The 14,776-nt window shown below is 46.6% G+C and overlaps 1 protein-coding gene across 1 annotated transcript in view; it reads right to left on the bottom strand.

The window, feature by feature from the left end:
* CREB3L2 (cAMP responsive element binding protein 3 like 2) overlaps positions 1-14,776 on the bottom strand; it is a 99,097-nt gene that overhangs the window by 37,934 nt on the left and 46,387 nt on the right. Inside the window, exon 2 of the mRNA XM_066362798.1 lies at positions 4,846-5,062. Within this exon, the coding sequence (XP_066218895.1) occupies positions 4,846-5,062 (217 nt within the window). The remainder of the gene's footprint in view (positions 1-4,845; positions 5,063-14,776) is intronic.

Consider the following 14,776-nt stretch of genomic DNA (forward strand, 5'->3'; position numbering starts at 1 on the left):
CAAGCATGTTCCTCATCCATCCACGTCCACGGCCTAACTTTAATTTCACACCCCCAAATGGTGACTTCCATGTCCGTTATCCCCTTCTAATAAAAGCACTTCGACTGGCGTAGGGCGGTCGGTTTCTCCTCCGAGAAAAACCGGTAAATAACAGTGATGCACTGTGGGTCAGAAACTCCACAAAATAGTCTGACACACTGTACTGTTCTCAGCCAATTACTAGCACAACCTATTGCAGCGTCAGATCTTTAAACAGAACAAGGCACCCACTGGTGGGACTGAAGGATGTGTGCTCTGTCCTAACGATCAGAAAGGCTTCCCGGAAACGATGGGCTGAGTAGCTCTCCTTGCACTAAGCCCTTCACATGGGTGGCACCCAGGAGTCCCATTATGCTGCATTTATACTGATTAGGATTTAAAAACAGAGAGTACGCCTGAAATGAATATAATATTGTACATCGACTATAACTGGAAAACAGATGTTTAAAAAATTATACTCTCCAAACCCTTCACTGCATTAAAGTTTATGATATACCACACAATTAATAATAATAATAATAATAATAATAATAATAATAATAGTGTTATCATGGAAGAGAGAGGGACCTTGAACTTTGGGAAATCTGCCAATTTCACCAGATATCTTTTATCATCACCACTCTTGAAACTCGACTCAATCCTTCAAGGTCCAAAGAAATTCTGCCTCATTTACGCAACTTTCCCTGTGATCACCGATGGGCATGCTCTCTCTCCTGTCAACTTGTCTAGCTTAATTCCCTCCTGGGACACCACTCACTCTGTCTGATAAAGGATCTGGGTGCATGGCATCTTCCCCAGGCTCCAAGCTACGTACAGGCAGGACCTCAGTTGTACTGCTGTGTGGGAACAAGTCTCTGGGGCGGTGCCTGACACACAGTGGGTATTCAACCAACACGTAGAACAGAAGGGAAAAGTCAGTTGGCCGGGTTGCTCAGGCCATCTCTAATCTGCATATTCTAGAACAGCCAGGCTGCAGAACGGCCAACACCACAGATGCTAATGATGTGAATACAGTATAAGTATCGCTATATTGTTATCATACTCCTGGCACAAGGCCTACGCATTCACTGTTTCCTGTGCCTGGAAGCCTTTCTCTGAGACATACATTTAGTTCTGGCCTGCATCTCCTGTTATTTTTGCTGTAAGCCCCAATCCCCACTCCGCTATGGTCTGAATGCTCGTGTCCCTCAAAAACCATATGTTGAAATCCGAACCACCAAGGCGATGGTATTAGGAAGTGGGCCCTTGGGGAGCTGCTCAGGTCATGAGGGTACAAATGGGGGTCATGAGGGTCATGAATGGCATTGTTCCATGAGTACATTATGAAAGAGACCCCCCAGAGCTCCCTAGCTCCTCCCGCCATGTGCAGACGGAATCTGAAGCCTGCAGCCAGAAGAGGGCCCTCACCCCACGCTCCTGACACCCTGACCTCAGACTTCCAGCCTCCAGAACAGTGAGAAATACACTTTTATTGCCTGTAAGGCACCCAGTCTGTGATACTGTGTTACAGCAGTTTGTATGGACGAAGAGCCCGCTCTTCCTCTCTACTGCCCTCTCCGGCCAGGAACTTCCTGTCCCTTTTCCCAAACTATTTTTGTATAAAATATATCACTGATCATCATCAAATATACTATATATTTTACTTTTTCTTATTTTCTATTCCCCACCTCAAGCAGAGATCTTTATACACTCTGTTTATGCCTTTACCTATTAATGCTTAGAAAAGTCCCTGGTAGGTTAAGCCCAAGATAGATACTCAATAAATGGCTTTGGAATGAATTTCAAAAATGAATCATAAAGCATTTATAAAGCACCATTTGACATGGACCCCACCGAAGACAATTGCTACAAGCCAAGACAATTCCACCTGGTCAACTACATGCAGCCCAGTGCGGGGCCACGCAAACGCATGCGAGAGCAGAGTGGGGGTCTCTCTGATGTGATGCCACCCCCACCGGTTAGGACCGTGCTTCAGTCTCCCATAGCCTTGCCCTCAACAAGTCAAGAACCACTAGATGGATGGATCACTATGCTGTAAGGCATTGATAACATGTGATAAAGGAGTTCAGATATGAAGGAAGTCACTTTACAGACATCACTATGAGAACTGTGGCAGTCAGCTTCTGAGAAATCCCCTGGGCATCCTGTCCTTCTGGCATGCCCATCCTTGCGTGCTGTCTGCCACAGCGAATCGGGACTGCCCTGTGGAGAGGAACCAATTCACCAGCATCAAAATATGAGTGAGCCTCCTTAGAAGTAGACCTTCTAATCCTGGAAATGTCTTCAGATGACTGTAGCCTCAGACAATATCTGAGTTCAGCCTCATGGGTGAGCCCGCACTAGAACCACCAGAGTGAGCCACTCCTGAATTATTTACCCACAGAAATCATGAGAGGTGATAAAAGGTTATTATTTTCAGCCACTAATTTCGGGAGATTTACATATTATAGAGCAATAGATAACTAACACGAGCGGTACCGGAAATAACTTCCACAAAAAAAGTAAGCTTGAAATAGAGGCATCAAGAAAATTGCAGAAATAACAGCCAAAGCAGAAAAGTAAGTTTGGGGGGAAACCATGTGCAAAGGCAGGTACAAAGGTCACATAGAAACCATCCCCACACAAAACTCCAGGATGGGAACCAATCTAAAGGACTTTTAATTCAACCTGTCATTGGATGCTAAAAATAATCCATGGTTAAAATAATGAAACTAAGGCAGAGAATGCATGAGTTTATTAAGGTGAAACCCAGAAGAAGGCTGACTTTCTATAATTCTCTTCCTCATAGCAACACCAATGGGGAGTATTCAGTCATAACAGAGCCCACATTCCTGAGCTGGAATTGAGGTCACTCCTAAAAGTGATTGTATAAGAATTGAGGGAAGAGGAAAAGGGAGAACAGGGGGAGAGGAAAGAAAAAGAGGAAAAGGAGAAGCGGAAGAAGGAGGAAAAGAAGGAAAAAGAAGAAAGAACAACAATAATAACTCTACAACAGACGAGGAGAGGAGAGAAGGAAGAAAAAATTGATTTATTGAAGTGCTATATGATGGGCATGGTATTAAATTCTTTCAATACATCAGCTCATCTTACCTTTGCAATAACTCCACATCCCCAAATTTTTTTAATTCTGTTTCCTCCTTTCCTTCCCAAGAGCCTTCCTGTCACCCCATTCTCCTGATTTGATGGAGAGAAAGTGGACGAACTACAAAGACAAGGGCTTAAGTCACCATGCACCTAACCTCTTGTCAGGAAAAATTGGACCATATAATTAGGGCTCCTGCAGGGTTCAGCCAAGAAAGAATCCATACCCCCAATTTGGGTCACTCACTTCCCTGAGGATGTCAGGTCAAAACTCCTGGACTGCTGGGCAGTCCACCTCTATTCAAAGGAAGAATGTATCTGAGATGGAAAAGAAGAAACCTACAGCATTCTCTGCCCCAAGACATGATGTTTTACTGGTCCCAGAGCTGGTTCTCTTAGCGGCTAGCACATCTCAGAACACCCCCAAGGAAATGCCCTATTTGAAGAAATAGATACAGATATATTTGCCTTTCACCAAAGGGCAGCGTGAGGGAACTTGTTCCATAGGGAGTCACTTTCGAAAGGTTCTGTCATATGTACAGTGGTCTAGGGAGAGGGGGAGGCCACCCAGGTCAAGCCAAAGGAGGTGGTGTTAGTGGTCCCTCCCCTTCCACATCATCCTTCTATGAGAAGAAGGACTAGAGAATATTTTTTTTTTTTTTTTTTTGTATTTTTCTGAAGCTGGAAACGGGGAAAGACGGTCCGACAGACTCCCGCATGCGCCCGATCGGGATCCACCCGGCACGCTCACCAGGGGCGACGCTCTGCCCACCAGGGGGCGATGCTCTGCCCCTCCGGGGCGTCGCTCTGCCGCGACCAGAGCCACTCTAGGGCCTGGGGCAGAGGCCAAGGAGCCATCCCCAGCGCCCTGGCCATCTTTGCTCCAATGGAGCCTTGGCTGCAGGAGGGGAAGAGAGAGACAGAGAGGAAGGAGGGGGGGGGGTGGAGAAGCAAATGGGCGCTTCTCCTGTGTGCCCTGGCCGGGAATCGAACCCAGGTCCCCCGCACGCCAGGCCGACGCTCTACCGCTGAGCCAACTGGCCAGGGCCTAGAGAATACAGTTCTTAAAACTTACTCAAGTTACTAAAATAGCTGGGCATACTTCCGAGAATACAAAACATAACAAACTCATTTTAAAAGGTATGCACACCTTAGAGAGTTTGGAAAATAAGGCATATTCCAATTAAAGGCCTGCGGGTTACTGGTCCAAACATCTTAACATCTAGAAGACCAGGAAAACTAGAGCTTCAACAAATAACCATGCCAATGACACTGATGATGAACATGAGGGGGCCAGTGTCAAGAAAGTACAGGAATAAATGATCACCAAGATCTCATACACACGAGAGCCCACAGAACCTGCGGCAGTGGGCCGAGAGGATGCCCAAGAAGCTACTACAGAGAAGAGTTGTCATAAAAATTCTTTCTCATAAAAAAAAATGGTACAACCTCTTGAAACAATGGGCTTACTGGAATTATCAACCAGAGAGGCCATCCTGATTTGCGAGAGGACGTCCTGCTACCCAATCCACAGGGTAGAAAAAAGCCATTATCATCCGGCCACAGCAGGTCCCCACAGTACACAGGCCGGGGCAGAGAAATGTGTCCCATTGCCTCTTTGCCTGTCCCCACAACCCAAGCACAAGGCTTTACACCAGGCAAGCATGGGGCTGGCAATACAATACACGTAGTCCACACCCTCGTGAGACTCCACCCTGAGTTTACCGTCATTGAAACTGTCACCAGTGGCGACGTGGGCGAACGGTGACTGGGCCCGGGGCTCCTCACACAGAGAGTAGCTGTGCTCGGCCTGGATGAGTGGCGCCGGCGAGGTTGGGGATGGCTCCACCTCCATCGCCACACTCTTCTCGGAGAGGAAAGGGTCGTTCAGGAGCTGGCCCAAGACATTCTGGGAAAACTCATCCAGAAGTTCGGAGAAGTGCTGCCGGAAACAAAGGAGGGAGAAGTCAGAATCTCTGAACCGTGCTCCGACATGGACACACAAACTCTAACGTGAATAGATCATCCAGAGCTTTGAATGAAGTCACTGAGACACAGTGGCCGGTTATCCGTGGCCGTGCAGCATGCTAGCCCAAAGTTTAGTGGCTTAAAGAAGCCACAGTTTATTATGTCTCATCTCTTGGTGGCTTGGCTGGGTGGGTGAGCTGATTTCTTTTGGGTTCAGTGACAGAACCAGAGTGAGCTAGAAGGTCACATGGGAGCCAGGTTGGGCCAGGACAGGAGACACCTGGGCCTTCTGCTCAAAGAGGCGTTCTTACGCTGGGATTCCTCACATAGTGGTAGGAATGTCTCAGGAGGGACAAAAACAAAGCTGAATGGCCTCCGAAGTCACGCATCACCCCTCCCACTACATTTTTTTGGTCAAGGCGATGACAAGGCCAGACCAGATTCAGGGGTGGAAAAGCAGATTCCACCTCTTGATGAGAGGAACGGCAAAATCACATCGCAAGAGAGTGTCGACAGTGGTTAGCATGACTCACCAGGGGCCATCTCTGGAGCTACCCACCACGGTATCGGGAATACTTTTCAAGAGTTATCCTGTTAGCCATAGCCAGGTACCAAGTTCAAAGTCATCAGCGGCCGCTCCGGTCTATTCTCCCTGCCACCTGGACGAGGTTCCTCTCCAGTTTTCCCTTAGTCTCCTTAATCTCGTCTCATCCTCCATCTCCAACACCACTAACTCCCTAGCCCCCACCATACCACGAAGATGACACAGGAATAATCTCTAGATGTATTCACGGCAGTCCTACACCCCTTGGCCCACCCTTTCACTCTGAAGAAGCCGCAGCCCCACTCACTCCCCCTCCTGGATAGGGGGATACCCCTGGCAGGAGGATCTGTACAGCAGGGCTTCATAACCTTGGCACTACTGACGTTATGAACTGGATAATCCTTTATTATGGGAGTGGGGTTCTTCTGTGCATTATAGGTGTTTAGCAGCAGCCCTGGCCTCTACCCGCTTGGTGCCAGTAGTATTCCCTTAGCTTTGAAAATGAAAAATGTCTCCAGATGCTACCAAATGTCCCCGGGGGGGGGGGGGGAGGAATCCTTGGTTTAGAACCACTGCTATAGAGTATATTAAAAATGTAATAATTTAATTCAATTGAAAAGACTATTTTGACGATAGCTATTAGTGTCACTTCTTCTTTCTGAATGTCCGTCCCCTGAGTCACAGACTAACATATGTCATCCTTACTAATTAAACTTTAGGGCTGCTTCTGGTATAGATTAGGAGTTACCAAAGCAGATACAGCAGCCCTGGCTGGCGGCGCAGCGGATAGAGCATCAACCCAGAGAGCCGAGATCACCAATTCAATCTCAGGGTTGCTGGTTCGAGACCCTGGTCAGGGCACGTATGAGAAGCAATTAATGGGTGCACAACTAAATTGAACAATGACTTGATGCTTCTTTCTCTCTCCCTCCCCCCCCCCCTCAAAAAAAAAGAGCAGATACAGAAATAAGAGAACTGATTGCAAAAGGTGATACTTGGGATGGGCAATGAACACTCTTGGGCTTCACATGAATAAGCCCTATCATTGAACTGCAGTGTCAGTGAAGATGTTGTGACTAATGACTACAGCTTAGGGAATGGAGAGCAGGGGGTGACCCTAAGGTGAGAGCTGTCCGAGCAGGGTAGCTAGCTGTAGGGTGAACCTCCCTTGTAATCAAGGAGAGAAGGAGACAGCAGCACACAGGAGGGCCCTGCAGGCTAGGTCCCTAACTAACGCAGAGTTAGATTACTGGTTTCCACCAACATCCCAAACAGGAGAAACAGCGGCATCTCATCAGGACCAAACGCAGGGAAGTCACAGGACTCGGGCGCATCCAAATAGACACCAGTCATCGGTTAGAACAAGGGAGCGTGATCGGGAGACGATTCTCTGCATACAAACACACTTAAAACTGAAGGGTCCTTAGGAACTTCCAAGGTGAGAATTCCCAGATGCCAACTGTCTGCATTCCAATTCCCAGGGCAGTTTTATTTTAGTTATTTTATAATGAAATAGTTAAACATCAGAAATATTCAAGAGAATAGTTCCATGAATAATTCTGTATTCATTCCTATGGGGGAGAAATCTTTTTTCATGTTTGCTACTGCAACTTTCCTTTTTTACTTTTTTTTTTTGTGAAGTAAAACATGAAGGGACTGTTAACACTCCTACCCAACCCTCTTCTTCCCTCCCAAAGTTAACTAGTACCCTAAACTTACTGTATATCATTCCGGTCCACACTTCTACCACACAGGTAAGTTTCCACTGCATACATGCGAGTTTTTAAAACTTTAAATTAGCACCATGCCTCACACATCCTTCTGCAACTTTATTCTCTCCAAAGAAGTTGTTTAGATTTATTCATGTTTCTATATGCAGCTCCAATTCATTCATTAAAACTCCTGAACTGCATTCCACCCTGAGCTCACCAAAGAGGCCAGTGCTACTCTGACATTGGTGTGTTATGAATCCCCTGGGGATCTTAAGACATGGATGCTGACTCCCAAGTCCAGTCAGCCTGAGGGCCTGCATTTCTAACCAGCTCTCTGGGATGCTGAGGGTCTGCAGCGAGGAGCAGAACAGCTTCAAGGCTAAGATTAGAACCCAGGTTCCCTCGACTCCACGATGACCTGAAGTCAGGGTCGGACCCCCTGAGCAGCTCCCGAAAGACAAATTTACTGGTTGCCTAATGAGAAATATTCTGCAAGTGTCTGATGATGGTGTTTCTTTCAAGAGCCAAATTAAGGTAACAAGAAAGGGAAATAAGTGACATGGAATGTAAAATGCAAAAGCAAGAGTTGAACTCAGTCCCTGCATTTCCAAACCATGGTTCTGTCCCCTGAGCTACGATGTCAGCTCTGCCAGCTGTGTTGGCCCTGCTAGCCCTCTGGAGTCCTGGTCGGTCCTGAGCCCGGGCTCTCCGATGGCACGTGCTTTCCCACAGAAGATGCCAGGTTGGGCTCCTCGGCTGCCACTGTTTTCCCTCCCCTGGGCAGCACTAATGAACGCTTTCACGAACATCCCCTGGATAACCAATAATAAACCTTCTCAAACTGCCAGCCATCCCTGAACGCCCCTTACTTTGGATTTTGTGGTAATTATCAGGTTACCAATTTAGCCCTAAATGATAATCAGTCCTGAAGAACTCACAGGTGTTATCAAACACAGTATGGTAACCTCCTCTCTGGGCAAAGAACCCCCTGGGAAGAAGGGACCGTCTGTGCCTACTCCCCCTGCACACGCAGGAACTGAGCAAAGCGGTGAGCACCGAGTGGTTTCCAGGGAGACTCCAGCGATCGAAAAGATAGGCCCAACCTGCCCCAACCAGATGCGATGACTCAGCCCCGCAAACTAGCCCCAGCTGGGTGTCCTGGACAGCTGTGGGCTCCAAGGCACAGCAGACAGGTCTATATCCCGCCGCTGGTGCCAGGGTCGGGCTGGAGTCGGCCCATCCATAATGCCAGCCGGTGTGAGAGGGGCATATGGTCCTGGAGCTCCAAAAACAGAGAAAGCAGCCAAGTGAGCTGCAAAGAGGAAGCCTGTCTAGGTCCTGCGCCCTCCTTAGCAAAGGACTGCTCATGTGAACCCAAGGGTTACACGGTTTTCATTGAACTCTTTCTAGGACCTGGACACAACAACATTTCACCACTCGACAGAACAGTTTAGTCAAGCTTGACGGGTTTACAAAGTCCTTTCATAGCTTTCCTGTCCACCGATGCTCACCACAATCACACTGTCCAAGATCTCAGCCTTTTGTGCTGGAGCTAAGTGAAGAGTGCCAGACCAGAGAGAGGACAGGAGATCGAGTCCCGGCCCTGCACTTCCCGGGGTCACTCCAGCTCCTCAGGACTCGGATTCCCTGTCTGTAAAACCCTGCCTCTCTGTGTGTCTGCCTGCCTCTCTCTCTCTTTCTTTCTCTCTCTCTCTCTCTCTCTCTCTCTCTCTCTCTCTCTCTCTCTCGGGAGAGGGGAGTGATGGTGTGTACTTTGGACTTGATCAGTAGTTTCTCACCTTTCTTTGATGTGTGGACCCTTTTGAGAATCTAATAAAAGCAGCCCCGCCCAAAGAAAAGCCCGCAGGCACTACGCACAAGCACCGGCAGGACTCCAGGCCGCTCGCCCACCCCCTGAAGCCGGCCGCGGTCAGGGGGATTCTAAGGATCCCTGGTTAAATACTCCCAGCAGAGGGCTAGTAATAACACACAAGTAGTACGGGTCATTGCTAACAACCTATTCAGCTCTAATACCCTATAATTTTCTAAAATGTTGCAAGCAATAGAAAATGGAAGAGCTTTTTAACTTAGGAAAAAGAGGGGAAACACCCTCTTTCTGCTTCATAGGTTTTTTTGAGCTTTGTCCCTGCCACCCTGCCCAGCAGTGGAGCGGGCTGGGCACAGGAGGTGAAGGGTGCAGGCCCGAGACCTGCTGGGGCGCCACCCTCTGTGCCCCACAGTGGCCCCATTCTCCAGGCCTGCTTGCTGGAAACTGGCTGCCCTAGCTGCTGGCCTCCCGAGGATGCTTCGCCCTCAGGCAGGGGAAGAAGGGTTTTTAGTGAAAAATCGCAGCTCAGAGCCTTGCCCAGAGCACAGAAGTCTCCAAAGACTGGAGCCATGGATGTAGGGGATGTGGTGGGGGCAAGATGACCAGCACCAAAGCCTCAAAGAAATGCAGAGAAATAATTTAGAAGACAGGTCTCAAATTCACTTTAGAAACCAAGGTTTCCCTCCAGCAAAACAGGGCTTGTCTGTATTGCAACAGGAGGGAGGAGGGAGGAGGGAGGAGGGAGGAGAGAGGAGAGAGGAGAGAGGAGAGAGGAGAGAGGAGAGAGGAGAGAGGAGGGGGCAGGGGGGAAGGGGGAGAGGGGAGAGGGCAGGGGGGAAGGGGGAGAGGGGAGAGGGGAGAAAGGAGGGAGGGGGAGGGGGAGGGGGAGGGGGGAGAAGGGTGGGGGGAGGAGGGAGAGGGAAAAAGGGGAAGAGGAGAAGGGAGAGGGGAGAAGGGAGGAGGGAGAAAGGAGGAAGGAGGAGGGAGGAGGGAGGAGGGGGAGGGGGAAGGAGGAGGGGGGAGAGGGAGGAAGGAGGTAGGAGGAGGGAAGAGGAAGGAGGGAAGAGGGCGGAGGTCCACCTTCAAGGAGAGCACACCGTAGACCTGAGGGGTTCTTCCGCCTTGTGTGTGCTCTGCACACAAACCACACAGAACATGGCCAGATGCCACCAGGAGGGAAAAAGGAGGCTTTGTCAAAACCACCAGAAAAAAAAATGGCTCACAAGTAAAACCCTATTACAGTAAAATTTCAAGGGGACCCACTTATTGTCTAGTACCAAAATTTAGGCACATTATCTATTTCTCTAAATGAAGAAACTTGAGGCTGAGGCCTGGAAATCTATTGCACAAGAGGTTTGAAAGGTTTGGGGTTTTGTTTTTTTATTTTTTTGAGTGATTATTTGCTTTACTGAAATTTTACAAGCCGTAGCAGAAATTGTTTTTTAAAGAGCCCTATTCCAAAATGTATATACTTTGGTTTGTGGTATCCAGGTGAACCTTTCTTTGTAAAGTAAGTATGTGAAATACATTAATCAAATTATAATGGCAGCAGTGAGGGATGTTTATTTAAAGCAGTGGTAGTCAACCTGGTCCCTACTGCCCACTAGTGGGCATTCCAGCTTTCATGGTGGGCGGTAGCAGAGCAACCAAAGTATAAATAAAAAGATAGATTTAACTATAGTAAGTTGTTTTATAAAGATTTATTCTGCCAAACTTAGTGAAAATCTGACATTAAGTATTTGGTAAGTAATTATTATTATATGCTTTAACTTGCTGTAACTCTGCTTTATAAATTTTATAAAATAAAGTTACTTCCCTACTTTATAAATCACCATTACTGTGGAACCGGTGGTTGGTTAGAAAATTTTACTACTAACAGAGATACAAAAATGGGTGGTAGGTATAAAAAGGTTGACTACCCCTGATTTAAAGGAATCCCCTCTTAGGCCCTGGCCGAGTAGCTCAGTTGGTTGGTGTGTCATCCAGAGAGGCCAAGGTGGCGGGTTCAAGCCCCAGACAAGGCATATACAAGAAGCAACCAATGAATGCATAATTAAGTGGAAAAACAAATCAATGTTTCTTTCTGTGTGTCTCTTCCCCTCTCTCCCTCTAAAATCAACAAATTACAAAAAGGAATCACCTATTATAAATCCATTGGTAGGGTATATTTGTTGTAAAAAGAAATGCCCCTAATTTATGTAAATATGAATTTTTACAGATGATATTTGCTTCAAGGGAGACACACCCATACTGATTCTTTTTATATTAAGTAATTTATCCATCATGAAAACAAGCAATGTGCACTTTCTCCAAGTGCAATCCAACCCTGAATGGCCTATAGTCGTTCTCAGCTTAACAATGTGAAAAAAAGAAAAATTCCTTGTTTTGTTTTATACAAACAAATCAGTTATGAGATTAAGGGAAAAACACCCAGAAAACAATCAGGGTATCCCTCATATCCTTCAAGCAAGGCATAAGCTAAAATAGTCATTGTACCCTCTTGCGTCCTATCCTAAAATAACAAAGATCTGGTATTTTGCCAATCCAGAAAAACGGCTGATTAGGATACCAGGTTCCCAATCACAGACTCATGAAGTCTGAAGGAAGAAGGGAAATGATCTGGGCCTAATTTGAGCAAATCATGGTCCAGGGCAGTGCATGAAAGCAAAAAGCTGAGGCTTAATCTCTTTACACGGTAGATTCTGTAACAAGAAAGATGGTGAGTTAACATAAGGACCACCAAACAAATGACTTCCTGCAAGGAATTCTCTGAATACGACATATGTTTTGCAATGAGATAATCCTGTCTCTGAGTCAAGACCCAAAGCTCAAGATGTCAGGGGGAAAAAAAAATGAAAGGAGCCATAAAGTTTTCAGGAACAATTAATGACATACTCCCTCCAACCCTTCCTTTATTTATAAGCCAGATATGTCATCCAAATGACTGAGGTGCTCTCACCCCTAGAGCGCCACACTGGGGGGAAAGGGAGAATATCTGACGAGGGCCAGGCACTGTCCTCTACGTTTAAGTTAACAGGGAGTGACTCACTGAGGGAAGGCACCCATTCACCCTGAGATAAGAGCAACAGGGATCCCACAGGTCGAAAAGCCCTAGGCCCCAGCAGATTCTGGCTGAAAGCCATCTAAATGTTTGCTCTGTCAGATCTCACAGGCATGCCCCACCCCTCTGGGGGACTGGCCTGCTCAGACATCCCAGAGGATCTGAACCATCGGACGCAGTGTTTTGTGCACTGGACTCACAAGTCAGAAGACATATGCCCCGGATCAGTGCTGCCCCCACTAGCAGGGGCCTTGCGCAAATCTCACACTGTTGACTCCTTCTGAAATTAGGAAAAATTCAATCTGCCTTCCAAAACTGCTGTGAAGATGAAATGAATGCAGAGAGAGTTTGACCCAGACATAATGGGATGCTATGTTAAGTGAGAATGAGCTGAGAACCATTAAGCAGGCCACGAAAATGTGACAATTATTCACAAAGGTATTTCTGACCTCCATCCTGACTAGCCAGTTATCAATGGCAAATGCTGAGAACCTGGTAGTCATTGGCTGTCTCCTCCTGCACGTTCCTTTCTCTCACAAAACCCAACCAGCCAAGGTAATAAACCCGTTTCCATCTCCAAATGCTACTAGAATCCAGGAACTCCGCAGCCAGGTCAGGACAGAACATCTGGAGGCCGTGAGGAGGGAAAATCATCAATTAGCTCTCTGTTACCTTGCCCCATGGCCTGCTCCAAGCTAAGCCATTCATTTTAGTCCCATTACTAGAAACTAGAGAGATTGGAAAGGCAAGCTTCATTACTTTTAAATAAGAAGATAAAGAGATGTTAACCAATCCTCCCTGCCAAAAAAAAAAAAAAAAGCGCAAATTTTGATGTTTCTTTACTCACTTAAAACAATTCCTTTCACAAAGAGCTCAATAAAATGTTAGCTATGTTATTGTTGTTATTACTACAAATCATGAAGCATTTCTCTGACCTGTCAGCTACTAACACTAGACAAAGTGATTAGGCTTGTGAAACACCATGTATTCTTAGTGGTCTCATGCTAGATTCTGGTTGGCCTATTTGCTTACCAAGGAGCTCAACGATCAAGTCATCAATTCATAATCGATCGATCTCCCTTTCCCCCCTTTGAAAACCAGGCCCGGCTATCCAGTCTCAGACATCATACCCATGTCTCTCGGTGCCCTTTTGTTTTGACCAGAGAGAATAATTTTTATGCAAACCTCTCTTTCAATCTTTTATAAGAGAACTGGTCACAGACAAACTGGATTATCAGGTTTTTATCTTGGTGGCACCCCTGCCAAAATAAAAAAGGTAAGAAGGTAAGAATGAGATCGTCAAGGGAGAAAAAGTGAGCAACGTGGTTGGGAGAGAATGTCCTGGACATGCTCAAGAATCCTGAACCAGTCAAACCCTTCCCACATGATGGCCAGTTGCAGGCTCTTGGGTTTTGCTCCGGAAGTGGAGTCCAGGTGCAGAGAAAGGTATTCCTCTGGGCATTTTTGCCACTAGCATCATACCTATCATCTAGCTATAGTCTTGCCCTTTCTCTTCATTTGAACTCGGAAGAGTTGGAGAATGTCTAAGAAAGGTGAAAAAAAAAAAAAGGCCATGATCTTCTCTTTCTACGAAAGACCATAAATAGAACCTAGTGACCTCAGAGATGTTATAAGAATAAGCCACAGAAGTCCCTCTGAGAAACAGGTGCGAACACCATCTGTTAAAGCTTATTACCAAACAGCTTAATTGAGCATTTTTCTCCCCAAAAACAATTTAGAACGATGCTTGCACACTTATTTTTTCATGATTTGAGAGTGGTGGATAACTGCTTATTGCATTATAAATTGGGAGCATTTGCGTCCGATCATAAAAGATTCTTTTCAGTTACTCATAAAGCCCATGGTCTCAGATACTACATAAGGTTTGACTGTAATAATGAGGCCCTGGCTGGTTGGCTCAGTGGTGGAGCACTGACTCGGTGTGTGAAAGTCCTGGGTTCAATTCCCAGTCAGGGCACACAGAAGAAGCAACCATCTGCTTCTCCACCCTTCCCCCTTTTCTCTCTCTTTCTTCTCCTCTCACAGCCATGGCTTGAATGGTTTGAGCAAGTTGGCCCCAGGAACTGAGGATGGCTCCATGATCTCACCACAGGCACTGAAATATAGTAGTTCAGTTGCCAAGCAATGGAGCAGTGACCCCAGATGGGCAGAGCATCGCCCCCTAGTGGGCTTACTGGGTGGATCACAGTCGAGGTACATGCAGGAGTCTTGTCTTCTCAGGTTCCCCGCCTCTCACTTAATAAAAAAAAATTTTTTTTTAAAGAATGTAATAATGAAGCAATGCCTTGATGTGGGTGGGGGAATATGTTGGACAGAAAATCAGCAAAGCTTCATTAGTCAATAATATAAGAAGTCAAAAGGGCAGCTGCTATTGTAGCAGAGGGAATGCTCTATTTGGAATGACAAGGTTTCAGTTGAGACCTAGCTCTTTCACAGCTTGGCTCTGTGACCTTGGGCAAGTCATGGAACCTGTCTTGAGTTTCTTTCCTCAGGATATAAAATAAAAAAGTAAGACAAGCTGG

Source organism: Saccopteryx leptura, chromosome 2, assembly GCF_036850995.1.
Source record: "Saccopteryx leptura isolate mSacLep1 chromosome 2, mSacLep1_pri_phased_curated, whole genome shotgun sequence".
Taxonomy (NCBI): Eukaryota; Metazoa; Chordata; class Mammalia; order Chiroptera; family Emballonuridae; genus Saccopteryx; species Saccopteryx leptura.